General features: G+C 41.9%; 1 protein-coding gene across 6 annotated transcripts in view; it reads right to left on the reverse strand.

The window, feature by feature from the left end:
• The window catches only part of Pard3 (par-3 family cell polarity regulator), a 544654-nt gene that overhangs the window by 132441 nt on the left and 385662 nt on the right, over window positions 1-26551 (reverse strand). For all 6 annotated transcript variants that reach the window (XM_029480763.2, XM_029480762.2, XM_021170616.3 and 3 more), the window contains 2 exons: window positions 15614-15724; window positions 2324-2560 (listed from right to left, as the gene is read on the reverse strand). In XM_029480763.2, the coding sequence (XP_029336623.1) occupies window positions 2324-2560; window positions 15614-15724 (348 nt within the window). The remainder of the gene's footprint in view (window positions 1-2323; window positions 2561-15613; window positions 15725-26551) is intronic.

Here is a 26551-nt window from a genome sequence, read left to right on the forward strand (position 1 = left end):
CATTTTATCTTTATATGTATTTAAGTAATATAACCACAACGATTTACAGCAGTGTAGCAGTATCAAGAGATTGCCTTCCCTCAGAAAATGGTTTCTATACTACCCAAGAGTGAATAGCTTTTCTATGTAGCTTTCTCTCCAACAAGAAAGACAATGGGGAGATGCCATGCTCCCAAGCAAGTCCATATTCACTAACAGGTGGGCGAGAAAAAGCTTGACAGGCACAAAGGAAGGCCATTTCTAAAAGTAGCAACACCATTAGTCATTAATGGATATCTTATTCTCTGCAAATGTAGCATTAAAGGATTAGCGAGTGTCTGTGATCTCTTGTTTTGCCTGCAAAAATAAATCATGGCCCTCCTGGTAAAGCCAAGGGGCTTGAAAGAAAGAAGTGTCAAAGGTGTGATTCAGAAATACACACTGCTTGGCATGACTCCTCCTTGTAAAGTGAACTGTGGGTGGGCATGAGCCAGGGGCCTGTTAGAGACTGGGATTAGCAGAATTGGGGCATGGAGACTATAGGTCTAGATGCTGTAAACAAGAGTGGGGTGCACTCTGAATATGATAATCCCATTTAAGGTCTGGCAGAAGGCCAGGGATTGGAGCCCTGAGGTTTAAGGCAGGTGTTTGTGGCAATGAGGAGCAGGAGGGTCCTCCCTGACTGTAGCTACTATAGGCCCCTTCCCTGTTTTTCCCTGATACTCAAGTTGGTGTGAGCTATGTGCAGATAATTAATTTATCAGCCATCAGTAATTCCTTGGCCATCTTTTTCTAGATCCACCCCAGGAGTCACTAGCAAGCAGTGCTAGTGTTTTGGTGGCCTTTCTTTCAAGAAAGCAGCTTCAGAGGGATGTCCGTGAGATGGCACTTAACCTTCTGCAGGCAGCTTCCACAATCATGGCAGCGATGAGACAAAAAGCTTTTAAAGAAAATGTCACTGCCACTGATGACAACTTCATTCTTGGGTTCTGACATTCCTGAGTGTATCTGTTAAAACACACACGAGCCTTCTGGGGGACACAGGGAAGAGGCAGGAGTGACCCCAAGTGTTTGTGTTAGAGAAATCACTCCTTATAGTCAATGTTAAATAGATTTTCCGAGATAATCAAGAAAAATGTAAACTACTGCAGAGGTGCATGGTCAGAACCATCTCCCTGGGATGCGCTCACTCAGGAGCTACTGTTCCTGTCTGCTACTTTTAAAAACAATGTTTCTTTCTGTAATTGCCAGAAGTTACTTTCTGCATTTGCAAGACTGTTACTGGCTATGTCAGTTAGTAAAGCAAGGACTGTTGAGAATACTGTGGCAAGAAATCACCACCAGAGTTCCCAACTGTGTCCTTCAGAGGACTGGGAAGCCATGACCTGCAAGACCAGCATCAACCAGGGGTTTCTTGAAACTGAAGTTGGACTCCACCCTTAATCTACGGCATCAAAATACTCAGTGTTTCAGAAGCCTCTCAGGCGAGCCTAATGCACATAAATGTCTCAGAAACACTGCTTTTAAGTAAAACCATTTATAATTTACAGAGCCCAGCTGCCATAGACAGCGATAAGCGACTTTCATAACACGATTGGCGTATTGTTTATGACAATAGTGTGCACATGTTTGATATGAAAGGAAATGAGAATTATTCTCTTCAAAGCTAAACTCCATATGGTGTTTGAGTATATAAAGGGAGGGGTGGGAAAAGATCCATCTAAGATTGTTTCAGCTAAAATCTGAAATATGTATATAGCCATTTGAAATAACTACACCAGCAGTACATAGAGCCTTAATAAGTGTATGCCAGTGCTTACAGACTCACAGATCCAGTTAAATGTTTAAATAACTAGAGAACCATTACAATACAATCAGCATTCTGTCTGCTGTTTTGATGGCTTAACAAGCCTCTTATAGAAGAGATGCACTATATTTCATATCTACTAATTCTTTCATAGTATAAAATTAGGCCACCTCAAAAGTGGACCTTATAAGTCATGATCCAAATGAATGTCCCTGCATTTAATTATCTCATCCAGATGCCCTTCTAGCAAGAAGAAAACACACAGCTTATATTTGTGCTTGACTCTGATCTGAGCTGTAAACGACAGACAGGTCCTCAAGTCAAAAGGACACGAAGAGCAGAGTGAGCTAGCCTGGAACTGTTAGGGAAACACTCAAAACTTCTTGAACTGTGTCAAGTCAATAGCTTTGGATATAACGGCTTTTTAAAGGCTGTAAATATAACCAGCATTTCACAGCAGGCACTTACAATCTTCTCCCTTGTCCAGAACCAGCAGAGAGCTGACACAGATGCAATGCCACAGCTGCCAACACCTACCTGTCTCCAGGTTTGGAGCTCCGAGGTTTCTTTACTTGTGCATACAAAGTGTCCATCAGATGCCCTTCTCTTGGGCTCTGGGGTCTGGCGTTGAGAGCCAAGCAGCCTTCATAGGATGACATGCCCCCATACAGCAACTCGTCATCACAGCCAAACGTCCGATGGAAATCTTGGATCTCTGCATAGTCGCGCTCTCGGGCTTGCCGCTCCCTAAACTCTCGAGTTTTGGCTTGAATCCTGCAAAAAGAGAACAGTGCTGGAGCTGAAGCAGGAGAAACAATTTCTTTTCTATGAACCAGATACAGGAAACTTCAAGCTCTGCTGTGAGATGCACTTTGTTTCCTGCAGTTATGGGGAAGGCGTATTATGAGTGATAATTTATACACATTTTAGATTCCCATGTAATGCCATAAACACTAGGAAGCAGAATCATTTTGTTCATGTCCATATGACTCAGTGATAAAGTGAACTCACACTGATGAGCTGACATAAAAAAATGAAGACACAGTACCTCAGAGAGAGCTTAGCAAATAGCTTGCTGGTAAGGACTTGAGTCTGATCCCTTGTACAGTCCAACATGGTGGCAGGCACCTGTGATCCCATCTCAGGAGAGACAGAATAATGTTTAGCTCACTGGTTTGCTAAACTGGGTGGCCAGTGAGCTGCAGTTTCAGTGGAAGACCATGTATCAAAAAATAAGCTGGAGAGTGATGGAGGAAGGCATTGACTTCTGGCATTTGTATGTATGTGCACATATGTGCATAGACACAAGAACATAGATACAGCCAACTGCTTTTTTTTTAATTCAATTTGAGGTCTGCTCCATGGGTAAAAATCATTGCCTGATATTATAAACCTTGTCAAAAGCCGATGGCTAGGAAAGTCCTAGGTGTTACAAGGGAATCTCCTTCTGTTGTTTTATGAATATAACATGGTCTCAAACTGCTTTTTAGATACTTAACATACTCATACCCTATTTGGGCATTACTTGTGATTTTTTTTTTAAAGACAAATAGTGATTTTTAAAAGTTACATATAAATTATTTATCTTCTATCATCTGTATATGTATAATGAATACATATTATTCAAAGAAAAGACACCCAAATATGAAGTTCTGTAAAACTTCGGAATGAGCGCATGTATCCTTTTGTGTCAATGGCAGGGAGATCTGAGATCAGGCATACTGGTTTTCATGTAAGGTTTTTCCATACAGAATGGAATCCTGGGATCAAGGACAGAAAAGTCATCCATAAAATTAAATTCTGAAATAAAAAACTCGCCTGCATAAAAGCAAAAAAAAAAAAAAAAAGACCTTAAACAATCATTTTACTGATTTAAGGATTTTATTAAATGACTTGGTACACAGATTCCCTTCAAATTATATTGATATAATTTATATTGTCTAATTCAAAATAATTCTCAGTTCAATTTTGATCATTTTTGTTGATGAAATATTTTCATTACAGATTTATGAGTTGAATTGTTTATCTAAGAGCAATGGATGCCTGGCAAGGATGTGGGGGACAATGCCCTTACTGTGGGATGTATGTATGTGAGACTTTGAGGAAAACACTGCAGCAGAGGCTCTTGAAACATTCAGAATCACCATGCATGCACCCAGCAGGCCAGCACAGGCACAGCTCCAAAGGAAACCAGGCTTGGACATGAACCTGATGGCTTATTATCATTTTTATATTCCACTTCTGTGCCTCTTTGCTGATATTTACATGTGTGTGTGGGGGGGTGCCCACAGAAGCCAGAGAGCCCTTAGAATCCTGCACTCTTAGCCACCCAATGTGAATGTTGGAGTTGAACTTGTGTCCTCTGCAAGAGCAATAATAATATTCTCTTGGTCACTGAGTCACCTCTCAACATTGTCTTTTGATTTTTTTTTTTTTAAGAGACTAAGTGATTTGCTCAAGAGTCATTCACCAAAAATTTCCACGAGAACCCATTTGTTTACTGTAGCACTTTTTAACAATAGTTTTGATGTAGAATCAGCCTAGGTGCTCAAAAATGGATATATTTATAAGGAAAATGTGGCGTATAGATATAAATGAGTAGTACTATTCAGCTGTGTAAAGAATGGGATTCTATCTGTTAGGGTAGTGTGGATGGGGTGGACGGACATCATACCCAGTGACAGAAACCAGATGCCCAGTCAGACATCTCGTAGTAGTGAGAGCCAAACAGTAGGTACCAGAGGCTGGGGCAGGGCTGTGTGGGGGGTGGGGAGAGGTTACAGAGAGGTCAAAGTCATGACCAGGAAGGAAGGCTGGAACCTCACTTTTGCAGCACAGGGCAGTGACCTCATCTAGCAGCAATGTGTACCGTGAAGCAGAGGCAGGATTTGAATGCAGAGTTTGTGTAGATGGCAACAGTCACCTCCCTGATCTGATCATTACGCCATGTTACAGGAGCACCAAACTATGCCCCCACCTTAAGTACAATCATGCCAAAACAAAATCGTAAAAAAATAAGCAAAGACTTATTTCTGTAAAGTACTATTTTAGATTCATTTTAATGTCTTATTGAATTTACCTTTCTTCATATTTGAACTAGACTTCTGTTTGCATAAATGACATCTGAATACATATTGAAAAGAATCCAGAAAGGGCACCCATATCATATGGAGACAATGCCACAGCTGTGCATGTGCACATACCCCCCCCACACACATACATAGACACACACACATACACAAACAGACACATAATACACATATACATACCCACACACAGACACACACAAAGAGACACACCCACAGACACACACACACACAGAGGGGTTGGAGGGGAAGGAGAGAGGGACTAAGAAGAAGAGAAAGAGATAAGAAAGCTAGAAGCCAATATTTGTCATGAAAAGCCAAATCCTCGACAGAGTATTAATATACAAAATTCAGCAATCATACTAGTGTATGATGATTGAGTGGGCTCATCACAAGAATGTGGCCCAGACTAAAGAAAGTCACATGATTCTATCAAATAATGAAAAACATTTGGCAAATACATCCCCACCACATATAAACTACATGTCCTATAATATATAGGTAGTTTGTGTGTGTACATGCCAAAGTGTATGTGCGCAGGTCAGAGGACAACTTGCAGGAGCCAGACCTCTCTTTCTTGGTGGCAAATATCTTCACCCATCTTGCTGACCCCACTGAACTTTATAGTATCAGAAGGACGTGTAAGCCCTGAAACTAAAACTGTAATACCACTTAGAATCATTTTCTTTAAGTACATAGATACAAACAAACCAAACATTGTCTTATCGATAAAAAAAATGGAACAAAGCATGGACAGGGCTGGTGTGGTAGGAAGGGTGTGCTGGAGCTGAAGGCGACGAAACACCATCGGAGAAGCAGAGAGGTCTCCTGTGCTCACAGTGGAGACATTTTCTGGGAGAAATGGCCAACTCTCACGACATGATTCACGGGCTCAAGGCAAGTCTTATAAAAACTCATGAAGATTGATTTCTATAGCTACTGATGAGATTATTTTACAGTTTATTTCGGGCTGGGGGTGGAGCTCAGTGCTGGTCTGCATCTGTGAGCCCAGACTTTGATCCTTAACAGCATTTGCATAAAAGAAAGTGCCACATGCAATATCCTTGAGGAAAAAGCAGATGTCAGAATAAACCATGGTGAAAAGAACCTTTAGATGGGGATGAACCTTGACTGCCGGTTTGACAGAATGCAGAATCACCACTCAGATCTCTGGGTATGCCTGCTGTGAAGTTTGCAGATTAGATTAGAAGAGGAGATGGCAGAAAAAAGGGAGAAGGTGAGCTGAGCACCTGAATTCATCACCAGCTTCCTGGATGCAGAAAGGATATGACCAGCTGCCTCACACTCCAGCCTTCCCACCACAATGTTTCCCTCCTTCAGGGGCTTTTCTCTGGTATTTTATGGCAGCAACCAAACAAGCAACTAATACAAGAAGAATCACACTTCAGAACGCGTTTTCCCAATACAATAACGTGGGAGGTCTACGGTCTGTCCTTCCGACAAACCCACACTAAATTATTGCTACTGGAAGTTCAAAAAGCACATGAAATGCCCCTGTGTGTCAACAGATGGGGCTATGTGAAACTAAAAGTTTCTGCACAGCAAAGGAAACTACTGGCAGAATGCACAGACAGCCCACAGGATTGGGGGAAATCTTCATAGCTACACTCCGACAGACGGTTTACTTTGTAAACCTAGAGTTTACAAAGAATTACAGAAAGTAAACATCAAATAAATAAAGCTCCCGGTCCACAAATGGGTTAACAAATTGAATAGATGATTGAGAGGGAGAGAGAGACAGACAGACAGACAAGAGAAGAGAAGAGAAGAGAAGAGAAGAGAAGAGAAGAGAAGAGAAGAGAAGAGAAGAGAAACCCACATAGCCAGTAACTATGTTAGAAAGTCTTCAACATTCCTAGCCACCAAGGAAATGCAAACTAAAATTCCTCTGAGATGCTACCTCACAGTCAGAATGGCTGTCACCACAAACCTGACAACAAATGTTTGAGAGGACATGGAGAAAGAGGAACCCTTAGTCACTGTTGGTGGGGTGTTAATTAAAATAGACTGTGAAACTCAGTGTGGAGAGTCCATCTAAAAAATAAATATGAAACTACCCGTTTGACCCAGCGACTCCTCTCCTAGGCACATGCCCAGAGTTCTCTGCACCCTAGTATAAACATATTTGCACTCCCATATTTATTGCTGCTTTACCACAGCAAAGGTAGAAAATCAACCCAGTTGTTTAAGAGTAAATGAATTGATAATGACCATCTAGTACAGATATAAGTTGGGATACTATTCAGCTCTAAAGAAAAACAAAATAACACAACTCGTAGGACAATGGATACAATGTGTAAAATAAGGTCACCCAATCTGAGAAAAACAAAAAAACAAAGATAAAAACAAACAAAAAACCACCAGAACCGCATGGTCTTCCCCATATGGTGACCCTTGCCTATAATTTGTGCTCATGTGTGCCTGTGTGTGTGTGTTCACGTGCATGCATGCACACATGTACATGTAGCGATTAGAGGACAATGTGCAGTTGGTTCTTTCTGTCTATTATGGGATCTGGGGATCTAGTTCCTGTGCTCAGATTTGTGCAACAAGTGTTTCCAGGCTGAGCCTTCTTACTGGTTTTTCTTATCTGCAGCTAGGAGATAGAAATATTTAATGTGCCTCGCTCAGCATTTTTTTTTTCCGAAGATCCTCCAAAAAGGGCAGTACTTGACATTTGGCAGGACATTAGCTCAACCTTTCCAAGATGCTTTCAGTCCCCAAACTCCCTAGAAAAACCTTAATCTCCAAGTCAGAACAGGACCTTCTTGGAGATCGAATATGCTGGAAAGTTAGACATCCTCCTGGGAAAGTCCTAGATTCTAATAACTTCGTTCCCATAGAATATTCACGCGAGAAACAGTGATATGAATTCTAATGTCAATTTAGTAAAGCAAAGAGCAGATTTTTATTACATTCCCTTGTACTTAAGAGCAATTATGATAGTCAAGGACATTATTGTAAAAATTGGTTATTACTGGGTCTCAAAAATGAAAATGCTTCATAGTTGAGAGATAATTTTATTGTTTGCATCATTACCATTTTTTTTCCCTCAACTCAGGTTCAACCTGAGAAAAAGAAAACAAAACAAAAAAGAATAAAAGCTAAACAACTATCAGGAAGAAATGAGACATTTCTTTAACTCAACAGAATATTAATCAGAATCTCAATTAGTACACATCTAACAGCCACTTTGCTATTAAGTAACATCTGGTCACTGTAAGATAATCATTTCATCAAAGGCCATAGCCAGGGGTCCTGGGCATTTGCATAAGTCAGCCTGTTTTTCATGGTGCTGGGATAGAATCCAGAGTCCCATACATGCTAGGCAAGTGCTTTACAATGAAACCATTTCCCAGACCATCCCTTACTCTGTCACACATTTGAGGTAGGAACTTGCTAAGAAGTTAGGCAGCCCCTGCACTGGCAATGTTCCTGGCTTGGTCTCCCAAGCAGGGGAGGCTGTGATCCAGCTCTGCCATGCCAAGCCTCATGTAAGTTTGGGAATCTGATGAAATTTTGGTGGGGATAAAAAAAAAAGAAAGAAAAAAAGAAAGAAAAGAAGAAAGGCAAATATAAACAGAGTTGAAAGCTCTGCACTTAGAGCCTTCAGAGTTTAAGAAGAATGGCTTAAGTTGGCTGATAGGTGAATTATACAACTGGAAAAAGTGGGAAGACCCAGCCTTAAAGAAGCTCTCATCAGGAAGAGAGCATAGCATGACTCCACCAGAGTCCAGCATCCGAATACCACCACAGTCTTTTTGCACACTGCTGATGTGCCTGGGCTGGAATGTTCTTTCCAAACTACATAGAAATTAATATTCATTGGGAGTTGTTTTTCTTTGTATGTGAGTGGGTGGGTGGTGTGTTCCTGTGTGTGTGTGTGTACAAGGTCAGAGATGAACCAGTCACGTGCTGCTCTCTACCTTATTTTTTGAGATGGACTCTGTTACTGAACCTGAAGCTCACCAATTCAGCTAGACTAGCTATCCAGTGAGTGCCCGAGATCCTCTTGGCTCTAGCTGTCTATCATTGAGATTTCAGGCATACAGAACTGTCCCCAGCATTTTGCACAGGTACTGGGGACCAAATTCAGGTCTTCATATTTGCATGGCAAGAAGTTTACCCATCTCCCCAGCCTCAGGCAATACTTCTAAAGAGGTCAGCTTCTCAGAGGGTGTTTTTTGTTTTTTATTTTAATCAGCATTCGATACTACTTGTGAAACTACTTGTCTGAATTACTTTTGTCCTTTATTCAACTTTGTATCCTAAAACTGAACACCACTAGTCATTCCATTCTGTGGATAACTAACTCTACAGTTCCATGGAAACATAGTGAATTGCTGGTCTATGAGCCAACATGGAAAGTTGCTCATTTTGATCAGTTTGTTGTCACCTGTGCATTTTAGCCCCAAAGTTCCTTTTCCACTCTTGCAGGTCATGCTGATTATGAAACCCCAGTGCTGAGGGTGCCAGCACACATACATGTGTACGACAGTGACAGAAGCTAAAGGATCTGGTCTGAGACTCTGATATTTATCTCTAAGCCTGTTCTGTGAATTAACAACAAGGAGGCTTCTTGTACAAATGGCACTGGGAAGGTGAATTTTAAAACATCAGTAACATACTGTGGGGGCGGGGGGGATGACAGACAGACAGATTTGGAGGCAATTTACAAGCAAAATAAAATTTAAAATGCGTAAGTGGAATGGAGATGGAACTGAATCGGTAGAGTGCTTGCTTGCCCTGAGTTCAAAACGCACTAGGTTCTATTCCTAGAACCTCATAAGGAGTGTGTGATGCTAGACAACTCTAACTATAACATTCAGAAATAGAGGAGTAAGGATCACAAGTTCAAGGTCATCTTCAGCCACCCAGAGAAATCTAGTCCAGCCAGCCTGAGCTGTGTAAAAGCCTGTCAAGTAATGAACAAAAGACAAACGCCAAAAAACCCAAATCAAGTGACTCCCCTAATTAACTTGTAAAATTCACCCTTGAAGTCTTCTTTACCACCAAACTTATTCATGGAGAGGGGCTTTTCAACATTCCTACGTTATGTCTGCATGTGATATATATTCACTCTTGGTGGAGAAAAAAAAATATTTAGCTCCAGGGAAAAATATTTTCTATGTCCAAATAAGAATATCATGGTTTCTTTAGGAAACTCAAAAAAAAAAAAAAAATGCCATGATCTTGCAGCTGAGCCCCTAATGGTTCCAGATGGTCACTGCTATAAAGAATACCCCTCTATTCTTTTATTGGGACCCTGAGGTCACAAATTAGCTCTGAGATGTAGGGGTTATTCATGTGTCTGAACAGTTAGGTTTTGTTCAGCCTTATCCATCCCATTTGTCTCAGGCTAGCCTTCAGCAACAACGACAGCAACTGGTGCCTCTAAATGCGGAGGGACAGCAAGCCTCTCTTGTTTCCTGCATCTCTGTCTACCCTTCCCGCTTGCAATTGCTCGAGCTCTAAATGGACTTGTGCAGCTATTGCTATATCAGCCGAAACCCATGAAAAACATCCCAAACTGTTTCCTATCATTTAAGTGTAGGGGGAAAAAAATATAAAAACCAGTTAAAACTTTTTTTATCAGATTTTGAAGGAAAAGAACTTACTTTGATTTATTCTCTTCAAATACATATTTACACCTTTCTTTTTGAAGGGAAAAAAAAAAGACAGATTCTTTTCCATTACAATAAAATTGCATTGAACCTGCATAGCAAAAATACACAAAAAATGTAATACGCTAAATAAAGTGCTAAGGTAAATGCTGTGCCTGCTGTCACTGGATTCCTGCTAACTGTCTCTCTTTTGTGGACGTCAATTAATGATTTCAGTTCTAGAATCTGTCACAGTGCCCACCACCCCTTTCTCTAATTAAAATGGATGATGTGTGGTGGGAACAAAGCACATGAGGTTTCTGTTCTTGTAATGTTTCTATTCAATAGTATTTGTGATTTTCACAATAAACGGCTTTTAGCACTAATTGCAGTAGAGAAGCATGAAGAGAACCTGCTTGTGACTGGGCACGGTCTTTATTTATCCAGAGTAGGTACAAGGAATAAAGCCAGCATGGATAAAGTCTACCGTGTTGAAATCTCTCTGCTGCATGCAAAATGGCCCTACTTCCCAAACAGAGGAATTCGATATAGGGAATCAGCCACGGAGAAGGTGGGGTTTGAACCTTGGGCCTAACACATGCTAGGGAAGTGCTCTACCACAGAGCTATACACCTGGCCAAGTTTTTATGTGTTCCTTTGGAATATTAAGTTGTCCAGGCTGTCCTTGAACTCACTCCAAGCAAGCCTTGAACTTATGCTTCTCTTGCCTTGCTCTTCAGAATAACTGGAATCAAATACCTCAACTATGAAGCCTGCCTGTATGATGATACAATTAAAAAAAAATTAAGAAGACTTTAAGAAACATAAGTTAGCCATTAGCCTTAGATCAATTAGATAATCAGCCAATTCTTTTGGTGCTGGGAATTCAAAGATTTCATCCATGCTAAGCACATACCCTACCACTAAGCTATACTCTTAATCTCTAGAGATGGCCCTCCTAGGATTTTATTTATTTGAGACAAGATCTGATGTAGCCCCAGCTAGCCTTGAACTAGCTATGTAGCAGAAGATGAAGGATAAACTTGAACTTCTGCTTTTCTTGGCTTTACCTCCAGAGTGCTGGGATTACAGATATGTGCCACTACTCATGATTTCTGCAGCTCTGAGGATCTAAGTCAGGGTTTTGTGTACCAGGTAGGCACTGTCAACTGAGCACATACCCAACCCCCATTTCTAGGAGGGTAGGACAGAGGACCTTGAGCTATTCATGCCTTAGGCTCCCACTGGAATTATGAGTATGAGCCACCTGGTCCAACAACCTTTAATGGTTTATTTATTGATTTATTTACTTACTTATTTATTACTGGGATTGTAGTTCAGTGGCAGAGAACCTCAAGGTTTATCCATAGTACCACACACACAAGCATGCACATAAATGTCTGGTTAATATTTACAGCAGTAGAATATATTAAGGTTAGTGCAATAGAAAAGAACTTGAAAACATTTCAACTGCTTCATATTGTGCAGTTGTTGGCTTTCTTGAAGATGTCATAGAAGATCTTAGGATCAAATGCGTGACTTGTCTCATTTGCTCCAACAGACTATTCCAGAAGTCTCACTCTGCATTTTCTCTCTCTAAAATCATCAGTTTTGCTGAAATTCATCAAATAAAACCTACACTGATGGGAAAATTAAACTCAAGCTACAGGACAGTGTTTCAGTTGCTGTGTGGGTAGAAGACCAGAGATGAGCAGGAATGAAGTCCCATTAAACAAAGGAAGGCCCAGGCCAGAAGAACAGAGTTCATGTCCACCATCAGAACAGACCAGCCTTTTAGGGATAGCTTTTAAACATCACAGACATTTTTCTCTCCATTTTCCAATATTCACTTCTCCAGTAATGGGCTTCATGGATGCATGCAGGCAAGAAAATATTTTGGTTTGGGGGATGTGTCATGACTCATTGATGAAGGAATCTTAGATTTTATATTTTATGTAGAATCAACAGAAAGTTCTGGAACTCAAATAGCCCCCATGTAAAATAATGTTATGGAAGAAGTGCTTTGCTCCTAAGTCCACAGAGACAGTGGTTGAGGCTATGTGAGGATGCTCTGGGCTGTAAGATTTTAGCTACTCTTCCAATCACATTTTCCCAAGGAAGTTACAGTATCCCTTCTCAAAGCAGAGTTGTTGTCAATGTCAAAAACAGCACAGAAGGAAAAATGAACAAGAGAAGACTTAGCTCACATCACAAGCACAAAGCATACAGTGGGACTTAACACACATCACAAGCACCAAGCAAGAAGTGTGACTTAGCTCCATCAAAGCACCAAGGATACAATATGACTTAGCTCCATCATAAGTATCAAATATCCAGTGTATGGCCATAACCGTAGCTTACTACTCATTTTATTATACAATACAATATTCATATAAAACATACTTTTAAAAAGTACTAAACTACAAAGAGCCATTGACTGCTCAAATTCTGAGTGTAATTGAATTTTTTTTTAAATAAGTCAGTCTCTTTTTCCTTCAACCCAAAGGTTTTTTGTTCTAAACCCATGCACACTGTAAATTTACTATAATCAACTGAGTTCCCACATTAGAGGGACAGAGACAAATTAAAAGCCAAAAAAAAAAAAAAAAAAAAAACCTGTGCTTTGGGCAAATTATTAATATAAATGAAGCTGTAATGTGAAGCTTAATGTTCAGTTGGACACATTCAACTACGTGTTATGAAAGAATCTCTGGAAATGTTGGTACAGTTCTGCCAGTAAGTACAGAAGCATAACTGGGAAGCAATCATGTCTAGAATATAAGGAGTTGGCAGTGTTGGTCAGTTTTCATACATGGAAGCAGAATATTCTTTCTATCACTCTCTAGGTGACTTAAGTCTGCTCTTTAACCTGCTTTGTTCTGTGTTTAGGAGAAAGAAACTCTTTTAGTGGGTAAGTGATGCAGATCATTAGAGAAGAGGGAGTGAGCAGAGCAAGGAGTTTCCAAAGACTGTTGAGATGACCCTAGTACATCACAGGTGTACCCATTATAACAAAACAAGAATGCCTCCTATCTGTACAATTAACACTACTAATAAAAAGTTAAATAAAAAGAAAACAAAAACAGAAGCCCTGCTAAGACAGATGTGTGAAAGTTGGAAAAAAAAAAAAAGTCCCAACACAGCACTAAGAATTCAAAGGAAAATCTGGGGCTAAAGCTCCATGGAAGAACGCCTTACATGTGTGAGCCCCTGGGCTCCACTTGTAGAATTAACTGACATAAATAATTAAATTGGCAAAAATTAAATAAAAATAAATATTGTTAGAAATGCAAACTTCTACACACAGGGAAATACAGGGACAAAGAGTGGAACAGAGACTGAAGGAAAGGCCATTCAGAGACTGCCCCACCTGGGGATCCATCCCACATGCAGACACCAAACCCAGACACTATTGCTGATGCCAAGTGCTTGCTGACAGGAGCTGATAGAGCTGTCTCCTGAGAGGCTCTGCCAGATCCTGACCAATAACTTGCAGACAACCATCAGACTGAGGAAAGGACTAAAGGATCTGAAGGGACCTTACCTGGCATCGATGGGAGAGGAGACCCTTGGTCCTGTAAAGCCTTGATGCCCCAGTGCAAGAATGCTAGGATTGCAAACACACACCTGTGCTCAAAGGTGCTATGGATAAAATGAAACCCACAGGGCGTGTGGACCATGCCACCAGAAGAATGGGCATGAGATGGGTGTGTGGACAGTGCTGGGAGAGAAATAGGCATGGGACTGGTAAGGTGAAGCATGTTCAAACCCTGGAAATCTCAGAGTTTGAGGTGGTAGGAGGAGAGTTAACAGCCTCCCAGTCTCCACACCTGCCTTGGGACATATAACCACGACCTCCAGCTAGATGACCTGGGACAGTCATACAACACGGCACCTGGAACACTTCCTTCATGCAAATGGAGAGTTATCACCATCTTAACTTCAGTCACCAAAATGTATTTAACACCCCTCTTCCAAATCCTACCCTACTCCTCAAAGATACACCCCTGTCCATGTGGGATAAATCACACAGTTACTTCACCAAGGATCACCTGAGCTTAGCTGTTTTTGTTGACCTCTAACACTTGATGGAAGGCTCTCTCCCTGAAGCAATCACTGTTGGACCTTGGACTCGCCTACCTGACCAGGCTCACATCAGAACCCTGGCTTCTGACAAGGCTGTTGCCTCCATCACGATTCTTGCCACCTACCTTTACTGGCCACCTGAACCTCTTTTTTTTTTTCTAAGAGCTGTAATGCTCCCAGCATTCCCAGCCAGACCTAAGTCCTGTGGACTTGACTTTTCTCAGACTCTGCTTCACCCTCCTCAGTCTGGCTTTCAGGGACATCTGATGCCCCAGAGGAAAGGGGCAGATTGTGGACCCTGACCATTATGGACTTTGCCCTGTCCTCTCAGAGATGGTGTACTGGAAGCACCTGGGCAACCCACCAGGAGAGGCAGAAATCGGAACCACAGAAACTTCTGTAAGCATTGGGCATCCAGCTGTGGGCACTCAGGAAGAGAAGTATAAGGTAGAAGAAGAGAAGTATATGCCTATAATCCCAATACTGGAGCTGTGGAGACAGGACTTCCCTGGGACTTGCTTGTCAGCTCTAGATGCAGTGAGATATCCTTTCTCAAAACGACAAAAACAAAGCCTACAGAACAATGAAGAGCAACAGAGGAAGACATCGAATTTCTACAGGGATGCACATCTCCATGCACAGGTATAGATGCACATACTGTGCACGCACACACATATGTGCACATATATACTCACATGCATACATGTGCATGAGTGCACACACACAAACTCAATAAATAAATGTATGATTAAATAAATAAATAAACGTTCAGTATTAATGTACCCCTAGTCACTATGTAAAAAGTCTTAACTGAAATCATTAAAATGCACTTAGGTTCAAATGAATATAAAAGTTTCTGCTCTTTCATTTTAAACATCTTCCTTTGTATTACATTCATTCACAGTCAACACACAGATATTTCAGCTGAGGGCAAACTATTTCTATTTATGATAAAACCAGTAGACAAGCAGACATGGGTGAGGGAGGCACCTTGACAGGGAGCAGGGACTAGTGGTACGTTTGAGACCTACCTCTCCTGTTCTTCCTTCATCCGCACCCTGTCCTCTTCTGAGGTGAAAGAATCCTGGATTTTTATTCGACCCATTTTTTCCATCTTGTCATCTTTTCGATGTTTGCCAAACCTGTTGGTAATGAAAAATTCTACCTTGTCAATATATACACAGTGAGTTGTCCTCCTCAAACAGAGGAGGAGGGGAAAGGGGGAGAGGGAGAGAGAGATACTAGCTTCTTCACAATTCCATCCAGATGTCTCCTGAGCATCTCAGCTTCAATTAGAGAACCCTATTAAACTTTAATTAGAATATTCCAGGCAAAACCTTTTGGAAGGCCACTTCCCTCTCCTTCAGTCTTCTACATTGTTGTTTGGAAAAACAAAATAAAATGAGCAAGGCAAAGCAGTTTATTCTTCTGGGGAGCTGAGGAGAAGTGACCCCGTTGGTACAGTGCTTACCCAGCATGCTCGAAACCCTGGGATTTATCCCCAGTACCCTCCACCCAAACAGACAAGAGGATAAGAGATGACTCAGCGGTTAAAAGCACTGACTGCACTTCCAAAGGTCCTGAGTACAAATCCCAGCAACCACATGGTGCCTCACAACCATCTGTAAGAGATCTGATGCCCTCTTCATTAAGATGTAATAATAATTTAATAATAAATAAATCTTTAAAAAAGAAGAAGAAGAAGAAGTTCAAGATCATTCTTATCTCTATAGAAAGAGTTCAAGGTCAGCCAGGACAATAAGAGATTCCGTCTCAAAGCAACAGAAGACAGGATTGCAGTTGATCCCAAGAAACAAGCAAATAAGAAATGTGCAGAATGCCAAGCTGAACACTTCAGACACCAGAACGGGGGAAAACAAAATCTTCACAGAGGGAGCTCCTCATTGGACTAAAGACTGAAAATCCAAAATCATCCAGTTAACACTATCTCTGTAAGCAACGAGTCCTCTCTATTTTCCCCGAGTAGGCTTATTAGGAACATTCATCATGTTTAAAACCTGACAAACGTTTGCAAGGTTTAAAGCTCAGAGGATAATTCATGCTGCTAGACTGGAGATGATTAAACTGAAAGCTTTGGGGGAATCTTCACCAAAATGTTCTCCTCAGTCCAGCGAGCAGTGGCCGGATAGGAGGATGCCTTTGGCTTAGAAGTCCACACCTGATCCAAACCAAACACAAGGAGTGTGCAATGCAATCTGGCCTTGGTTTATGTACTGCTGAAGAAAGATGCCAACCCCAGGGCTCTTTAAGAAAATGCCACTCTAGTCTAAGCTGGCATCCAACATATCCCAGACGGTTCAGCTTCATACAGACTCCTCTTCCTGCTGCTATTCTCCTCTATCAAAAGCCCACGTGCCCCGTGATGCTTGCCTTCCGAGGTCGCCAATCAGATACACGCATGAGGATTGTCAAGTCACCAGCTGTTTCAGAGATGAAAGTGCAGGCACATAGCTGCACAAAGAATTTCTCATTAATAAAAGAGGGGTGTGAGTGACTGAGTCCTTCTATCTGGAGAGTTGATCCAGGGCAAAAAGAGGGAAACTGACCGACATGGGAAGGAAAACCCCTCATCCTGGCGTGGTTGAAGCCTCTAGCCAGAGGAGAATCGAGAATTGAGCATCGGTAACATTTCCTGAAGGTCTTTCTTCCTTTCTGCTACAAACCTGTCATTTTTCAGGATTCTCACCACAAACCCCATGACAGTGATAGGGCCTATCCTATACCCCCTTACAACCTTAACAGATTGCAGTTACATCCCTGCTACCTCTGGAGCCATCCTGCAGTCTCAGTTATAAAATAAGAAACAGAGTTAGAGGAAGAGAGGGTTCCTAAGAAATCTCCTGAGCAACAAAATTCCCAAAGTCTCCAACAATCCTGTATACAGTGACCACGGGGACACTTGAAGGGGAACTGTCCCTGGAGAACCCCCTATAACTAGACTTGGGTATGTCTTAGTCTTTCCCTGAGCAACTCTCTTTCTCTTAGTCCCTGTGACTCAAGATGCTTAAGATACCTGTTTAAAGTATCTTTAATGAACCGTGGTTCTTGAGAAGTCTATACACATGCTTTTAGGTGCACCATATTCTTTCTCTGAACACCTTCCTGCTTACTGATAAATGACTGCTTCATGCCAGCTGGTCCTGAAATTCTCTTCTGCATCAAAGCCAAGGACCTGGTTTTACCTAGATCAGGGGAGTTTCTCAGGTATGGTCTGAGAGGGTATATGATTCCCTCTGTAATGCTGCCAGCTCAGAGAGGAGCCAGGAATGCAGTCTACAGTCAAACTCACGTCAGAAAGAAAAGAGCAAAGGCTTATTTGCACAGTTGACAGATAAGAGAAAAAGGTTTCAAGTCACGGGTTGGTTACTGGCACGGGTCATTTCTTATTAGGATAAATCTCATTTTAAACACTAGGCTGAACATGAAGTATCTAGTACAGACCTCAGACAGTAATTAAGATACCCCGTGTTTGCCAAAGGGTTTTATAAACTAGGAAATTATCATCACAATATTATGCTAGGAAAACCTCACACGTTGTCATCCCCATTCACTTAAAAATTATATATTCTAATGTGACGAAATAAGGAAGGCTAGTTACAAGTTAATTCTATACATCAAATGTGTCCTTGACATTTGATCTTATTTAGAAACTAGATAGTAAATTCAACTGAAAAAGGGAGGAAGGGAAGAAAATGTCTTCATGAAATTGATTAAATCTAGGATCTGCTCACTTTTCAGAGGAGATAAAATACGCACTGGGACTTTAAAACTAATATATATAAAATACATAGCTATGTCTATGTAAAATCATGCTCGTGTGTACACACACACAGAGCCTGGGAGTTAGACATTATAAAGTTATGATTTATAGAATGAATGAACCAAACAGCAAACATAAAAATACTCAAGGGAACATCATCTCAAGCATAATATTCACTCATTCACCAGCATTATTGAGTATCTCCTTGCATGAGAGCTGACTTATCTACACACAGAACAGAAAACACTCCATGCCACTATTAGCACCACGGAGATTCTTTTCTAGCCTGTATTTAGGTAGCAGCAGGATGAAGTAGGCATGGGAGCACACAAAGAATCGTGACAGAGTGAGCTGGAGTTTTACTTTAGAGAGTTAAAGATGGCTTCCTGAGAAGGTGGCATTGAGAACAGATCAGTATGCCATGCTGGGAAGCATCAGCAATACAGGCTGAGGCTGGGACTCAAGTTGGTCAAATGCTTTAACTATTGTGCCTGGGGCTCCATCCCTAGCAGCCCACAAACTAAGCATGGTGGCACACACCTGCAATTCCAGAAGGTATTGCCAGAAGGGTCAGGAGTTCAAGGTCATCCTTAGCTTCATAATGAGTAAGATGCTATCCTGTTACACATAAAATCTTGTCTCAATATAAAACAGAACACAAGGGGAAAACTGCCACAAGGGCCCTGAGGCAAGGTACGATGATTGTCATTGAGGAATCACAAGGGCCACAAATCCAAGAGTGGCACCGGGTGGCATTTGCTAATAACAGTTACACTGTTAGAAGCTGAGTCCTAAAGGGGATGACTGTCAGACAGATGCTGTGGCCTAAGTCAGGCATGTTTTGGGGCAGAGAAGGCAATACACAGAAATACTAGGATATGTAGATGGGGAAGCTAGGGGCATGACAGAAAATCATTGTCGCTCCAAAGTTCAGTCTATCACCTGGAAAATGGGGCTATCTATCCAGTGACACACACAGGGCAGGGAGAGGGACCGCCTGCAGCTGAGGAGTGAGAGGGACGCATAGCCAAGACCCAGCAGACGGAATGAGGCTAGACATGCTGAGTGTCTCCAGTCATCCTGAATGAAAATTGTGTATCTCAGCGGCAGCTGCGTGTATAAAAGGGATTTCCGGAAAAGTCTATGCTCGGAGGCTGTGAAGGAGATGGCTTAGTTAGTAAAGTACTTGTCTAGCAAGAATGAAGAACTGAGTTCAATTCCAAATACTATGTATAAAGGTTGTATGTAGAGATATGCACTATGATCCCAGTACTGGATTACTGGGGCTTGCTGGTTGGGAAGCCTAGTCTAATCGTTGAGCCTCAAGCCCCAATAAGAGACCAACTTTAAAAAAAAAAAAAAGAAGTGAAGAGACTCCTTTTGGGAATGCTACCAAAGGTTGTTCTTTGACCATCACCCACAAGCACACACACATACACACACTCACTTCAAGTTCAAATAAATATTAACATGCTGCGTTTACTTATAATTAGAAAGCTATAAAGGTAAAGGATGACAGCCATTTCATTTTCAGTTAGTAAATGTCCTCAAATGACACACGGTTGTCATGGTGATTCAGGTCACTCCCACTGAGGAGATCATGTAGGTCGGTGCATTGAGTAAATCCTATTGGAGAAAAGTGAGATTTATTGATCTGTGTGTGTTTTCACACCTAGGCCTGGTGCATGCTATAGAAACACTCTACCATTAAACCGACAACTTAGTTGCGTTTATATTCTTCTTTATAAGCCAAGGATGGATGACTGACAGATATCCACTTTCCAGTGTCACACCCATCTCAGGGCAACTCTACAGTGGATCTGAGATCCACAAGACAAGCCAGGCCACCTGAGAGTGGCTAGGGGAAACAGGTGGGAGGAGGCGTGCCTTTGGTCATGAGCAGAACATCTCAAAGGAAGTAAAAAGACCCCAAATGGATGTACTAACTGCCATGTCTATACGTAAAGAACCACCACTAACAGTTAACACCTGCTCCGTTCTCCCTGCGATCAAATGATCGGGAAAGCGGTATAAATACAGCTGAAATAGCTTGCCATTTAAACCATGATAGTTCTACTGCTACTAAATTTAGAAGTCTTTAGAAAAAGCATGCTGAATGATTAAAAAAAAAAAAAAAAAGCATGTTCTGCTCTCGATAAAATAAAAACACTCATTGGTGGTGATGAATGGGCCTCCCCTCCCCCCAAACAGTGTTTTAAAACATAAAACAATTAAAAGGAACTCGTAAAAAAAAAAAAAAAGAAAAAAAAAAAACATGCTGCCAAATATAAAAACAGGATCTTGAGAACCAATTATCTCCTAGCCTTTGAAGAATGAGTTTTAAAATTATATTTTCTTCAAATAAGCCAAGTGAAATGTCACTGAAGTGTGGTATTTCTCACTGCTAATTACTAGGGCCCTGTTGACTCAGGAGGACTTTTTGCCATGATATATGTCTGACTATTTACCTCAGGAAATATGTAGGTTTGGAATAAATTATGCTGTACGGCTGTGAAAGAGGTCTTAACTGTGTCTTTTACTTATTTGGCCTCCGCACTCAGGACCGGCACATTCAACCTGGCCCCATTAGAAAGTTTTGATCCTGTATCCTGCTCACCATGTCCAGATCTTTGGTCTAGTATGAGTCATTTTTATCATTTCCTTTGTCTGAGGATTCATTTCTTCTTTTTAGAGCCTTCCTTTGTCTTGGATGGCTTCAAGCCAGCAATGTGTGCCGCCTTTGGCCACTGTTGACAGTGACAATGCTGCCAATTGCCCAAAGACCCTTCAGCTATATCAGCTGCCTAGTAATCCAGGAGAAGACTGCAGACATCAAAATGCAGCCCCAGCCTAGTCCCGAGGGATACAGAGCACAGGTTTACCCAGTCAAATCAAAATATTGGCTCCCATTATCATTGCTCTAGAGCGGCTGAGGCCCTCAGTTGCTCTAGCAAACCATTTTCCGTTGATTCTGGTGCTATCAGTGTATGTTTCTACGTTCTAGATGCATCGGCTTCCTTTAATTTACTACTTTGATGGGGTTTGAGTGTGAAATGCTTGGCAAGCCGCCTCTCAGACCTGCCACCATGAACTGTGAACCACAATCCTTCCTTCCATAACCTGCCTTTGCCAGGGGTTTTATCACAGTGTCTTAGTTAAGGTTTTACTGCTGTGAACAGATACCATGACCAAGGCAAGTCTTAAGAAGGACATTTTATTGGGGCTGGCTTGCAGATTCAGAGGTTCGGTCCAGTATCATTGAGGTGGGAACATGGCAGCATCCAGGCAGGTATGGTACAGGAGGTGCTGAGGGTTCTACAGCTTCATCTGAAGGCTGCTAGGAGAAGACTGGCTTCCAGGCAGCTAAGATCCTCACCTTAGCTGCCTGGAAGCCAGTGTTCTTCTAGCCCACACCCACAGTGACACACCTACTCCAACAAGGCCACGCCTCCTAATAGTGCCACTCCTTGGTCCAAGCACATAAACCATCACACACAGGAATGATAAAAGTGACTGATACACCCTTGTAGTCTTGAACAGAACTGTGAACTCACTTTTGTTTAAAAAGCCCTACCACTCTAGATTTTATTTTAAACCACAAAAGCAAACAAAACTCTAGTCATATCTTTGTAGATTATCTTTTGCATTCTTATTCACTGCAGACAGATGCTCACTAGTCTCCGGAAATTGAAAGATTCATCTCCCAGTCCAGACATCACTTGACAGAATAAGAAACTGAGGCTCAAGATCCTCGGGAGCTGCTCAAAGTCCCACTGGAGGCTGGCACTAGAGATAGATGTCCTAATGCCTAGTTTAAGATATCTCCGTGAGTCTGAACCTGAACACTCCCAAGAGAAAATAAAATTCTAGCTTCTGTTCACAGCCCACTGTGTGTGCACTTCCTAAGTAGACACACAATTAGCTCCTGATGATGCTCATTTGATTATGTAATTATATCTAACTGGAATTTACTGAGTTCTTATGTTGCATTTATCTGAATGGTTCCCACATCAACTTGTGGAAGTGCTATTTATTGTTCCCACAGGAGAGACCCTGAGCAGGGAGCCCAGGGGAATCTATGGACAGCAGGAGAGTTGTATCACCCAATGCTCTCTCACCCCAGTCCCAGCCTCTGATGCGTGAGGAACCCAAGACAGCCTCCAGGATGGTACTACAGAGCAGACAACCGATTTGTCCCTTGTTTAAGTGCATGAGAAAAGGCTGGGAAGATAGCTTCATAGATAAATGGCATCCTATGCAAGCATGATGACCTGAGTTCAAGCCCTAGCATACCCACATCCTGGCCTGCAACTCTAATCCCAAGACTGAGGAGACAGGGATGGGACCAGTTCTGTGGATTGCTAGCAATATTGGTAAGCCTTAATCCCAGTGAGAGACCTTGTCTCATAAACCAGAAAGTGACCACAGTAGACACCTGCTTACACACACATGCACACACTAACACGCATAAAACACTTATACTCACTAGTATTGTACATGCTACACATGCCACAATCCTGTACTGTTGATAGTGTTATGACCTTGGGACAGGGGTCCCTAATAGGACTTGTCTAGGAGTCTGTAGGCCAGGTCAAGAACTGGCCCTACTCACTAAAGAGGATTATAAAAATTGCATGCAGCCACTCAAAGGGCGTTGCCAACATTTCTATTTTCAATGGCGGGCCAAATGTTAAAAGTTCAGTCTGGTATATGCAAATACTGTCAAAGGCTTGTCAAAGATCAGCCCTGGGGTTAGAGGGAACAACTTCAAGGATTGAGAAGCACAAATTCATTGGGAGACACAATGTTCACGTTCTCCACCTATACTCCCTGTAGCTCAGTCTGCTTTACAAGAGAGAAATGGGGGTGGGGGGGTCATTTGTAATCTGTCCCTCTTGTCATGATTTTGCGGTTTTGTGACATTTTGAGAAATCGAGCTACTATGAAAGCGGCTGATTTGCTCAGCGGTGGATTGTGGAATTAGAGGGGGGGAAATCAGGGAAGAGGGGGCTGATTATGGAAAGCAGAAAGCTCCCATTGGAAAGTGAAAAGGCACCAGCAATCAACAGCGATGAGGAGCAAGGCTGAGAGAAAAGGCAGGAGAGACAACTTGACAGAGCCTTTGTAAGATGGGTGTGGCTCCCCAGTGATGGAGTGTCGCAGGGGTGCTCTTTACAGGCACATTCACAAACTCCGGAGCCATTATTTTTGATTGTGTACAATTCTCATCAGCACCAGTCTGATTGGTTTAATAAACTAAATGTGTGCTGCTTGGCATGCAGAGAAAAATAAGTGACTTTCTTTAAAAGGAAAAAAAAAAACAAAAAAACAAAACAAAACCCAGTTTCTATATAACCAAGCTGTCATAGCCTTAGATGTGCAATATGCCCTTCATGCAAGTCATTTCCTTTTCCAGAGTCCTACTAAATGTTCCTATGAGGGCATGCCATCCTGCTACAGCCTCTGTACTGGGATATATCCCTGTACATGTACTCAATGCTTCAGAAACCATAGATGGGCATGGAGCGAGGAAATAGTAAAGCTACTCTAGAAAGTCTGAAAATATCAGGGGTAGAGAGTTGGAAAGTCATCACAGGATCAATTCTGACCTGAGCATAAAATATCTTGAGGAAACACACACATGCACATGTGTACACACACACACACACACACACACACACACATACACACCTCATAAACGCACATATATATGCTACATAAAAGTGGGGGTAAAGACATAAAGATGTAAGTGGAGACAAGGCACAGAAGGCAAACCTTCCAGACATGAGACAAATGCATCAATAACTCAAACATCATAGGCGACTTTACACAGGTTCTGATGAGGTTGACGTTGGTCATAAGGCTGAAGCCCAGCCCTCAGCTCACAAAAAACAAGACATGGTCTCTAGGACTCCTTGTAAAAGGAGGTCAAGTAGTAATTGCTGCTCCATACCAGGTGTTTATAAGGCTTGTTACACCTTAGTTTTTTTTTTTTTTATATCATTCCATACCAGTAATTAAGCCACGCTAACCCTATAACCTCTACCATCTAAATGCAAATGATATGCAAATTACACTTTGTTTCTCCTCTAAGTACACCAAACTTTATGATAATGTGGACATAGGAACACATACACACACTTTCCCATATACTTAAACACAGGAAAACAAAGCAGGATACTGATGTTGCTAAATGCTCCCTTTGGTGACAACACTTGTCACGTCCACTTGGTGTGATTCGGAGGTTGCCTCTCTCTCCCGGCTCCTTCCCTGGGTTCCTTCGGCACTGCCATGCTCCTAATTCTTGGTCTGTTCATTTTAATGCATTATTGTTTCATAATACAATACCACAAATTGCAAATTACATTTGGCTCAAGGAGTGATTATGAAAAACTATGATCGCGGCTGCCTTTGCTCGCACCACGCTGATAATAATGAGGCCCTGATTGAGTTCGAGGCAGCCGAGTGATGAGAAGGGTCAATTTGAGTGTTTCTATTAAGCTTCTTTTGTCAAACCCAACACTTTGCCAGGTCAGAGGCAAATAATCACACCCTGCATCTGGTTTCCATGGTTACCCTTCAGCCTTAGACTGTACAGCCCATTCTACTGCCCCGAGGCAGCCCCACCCCCACCCCCAAGAGAAATATAACATTGTTTGGGGAGCCTCTTGGTCTCCCTTGACCAACAATTCAAAGAGAGGCTTTGCATGCCTGGAACTGGGGAGTTTTGTTAGTCTATGTCTCTTTGTGGTTGCATTATTACCCTACATGGCATAACTCCATTTAAGCTATATGTATACACACACACACACACACACACACACGCACACACGTGTTGTACACTTTTAAGCAAGATTATAAAATAGTTGCCCTATGGATTAGTGTCAGTTATTTCTTCTTCTTACATCTCTCCTCCTATATTTCCATTTCCCCCTTCATAGCACCTGTTGACATTTCTCTTGATTGCCCCCTGAATCTCAAGATAAAACTCTGTTGTTGAAGATATCACACACTTTGGACACAAGGGTAAAAGGATGGAGCTGGATCTTACCCTCCTCCCTCCTCTCCAGGGACTAGTGCTCATAACATATGCGTGCAAGCACGCGCACACACACACACACACACACACACTCAAAAACACACACAAATTGAAGAATGTACCTCATTCTATTGGAACAGAATGTGCCTAGGAATAGTCAAATGAATAGGTACTGTGGTTGAATACACCAAAAGTCTCAAAAGCTCATGATATGGAGACATTTGCTGTCGAAATGAAATATCCTCAACTAAATTCACATTTTGAGGCAGACTATATGCCTTTTCTACTGACACACAGGGACCCATCAGCTACAGCTGCTGGGATTCCCTCCACTAACACTTTCCTACCTTGCATGTTTACAAATGCCACAAAGAAACATAATAGGGGCTCTTGAAGGGTTTTTTTGGTTTTTTTTTTTTTTTTTTTTTTTTTTTTTTGGTTTTTTTAAATCTTGGACTTCTGGGTTTATCTTTGGGAACTTAGAAAACAGAAACTTCCCTAAAGATCTCATTATCTGTAAAGTTCCACGTCAGTCAGCACTTTTTTCTGTTGATTCACACTTCTTCCAGGATGCTCCTTACACAGTAAATTAGAAGGTGTGGTGCAGGTGATCACAGTTTTATCTTTAGATTGATTTGCATAGTCAAACCAGACTTGAAAGGGCTGAGGCTTTGAAGGCTGATAGACTGCTCAGAGAACAAGGTGAGAGGCCATACTTTATTCTGAGAACCCAGAGAGGTCAGCAGCGACTGTCTCCCCAACACCCACTGTCTCCCCAACACACTATCCTCTCAAGGAACAGAGGATCTCACACTTTGCATTTTTGTGTAAGCTATCCTTTTAGCTCTAGGATGCTGGGTATTTAGCATGATCAGAAACTGAAGGGCGATACCAAATGACAACCGTGGATTTTTTTTTCCAGCCAAGGTTGCCCACTGCTTCATGATGTGGCTTCATCTCCCACGGTGCACAGCACAGGGTGTCATGATTCGGCTGGTTAAGTATCCAGCTGTTGGTGAAGCTCCCAGTCCTGGCAGGCTTCAGGGTTGGAGTTACAAGGGGTCAGATCAAGGAGAGTTGTTTACTAGCCCTCCTCCAACCCACATGCCCTGCTTATACTTAGAATGTCAAACTCATAGTTCAGTCAGT

This window comes from Mus caroli, unplaced genomic scaffold (assembly GCF_978045245.1).
Source record: "Mus caroli unplaced genomic scaffold, Mus_caroli_1 scaffold_10, whole genome shotgun sequence".
Taxonomy (NCBI): Eukaryota; Metazoa; Chordata; class Mammalia; order Rodentia; family Muridae; genus Mus; species Mus caroli.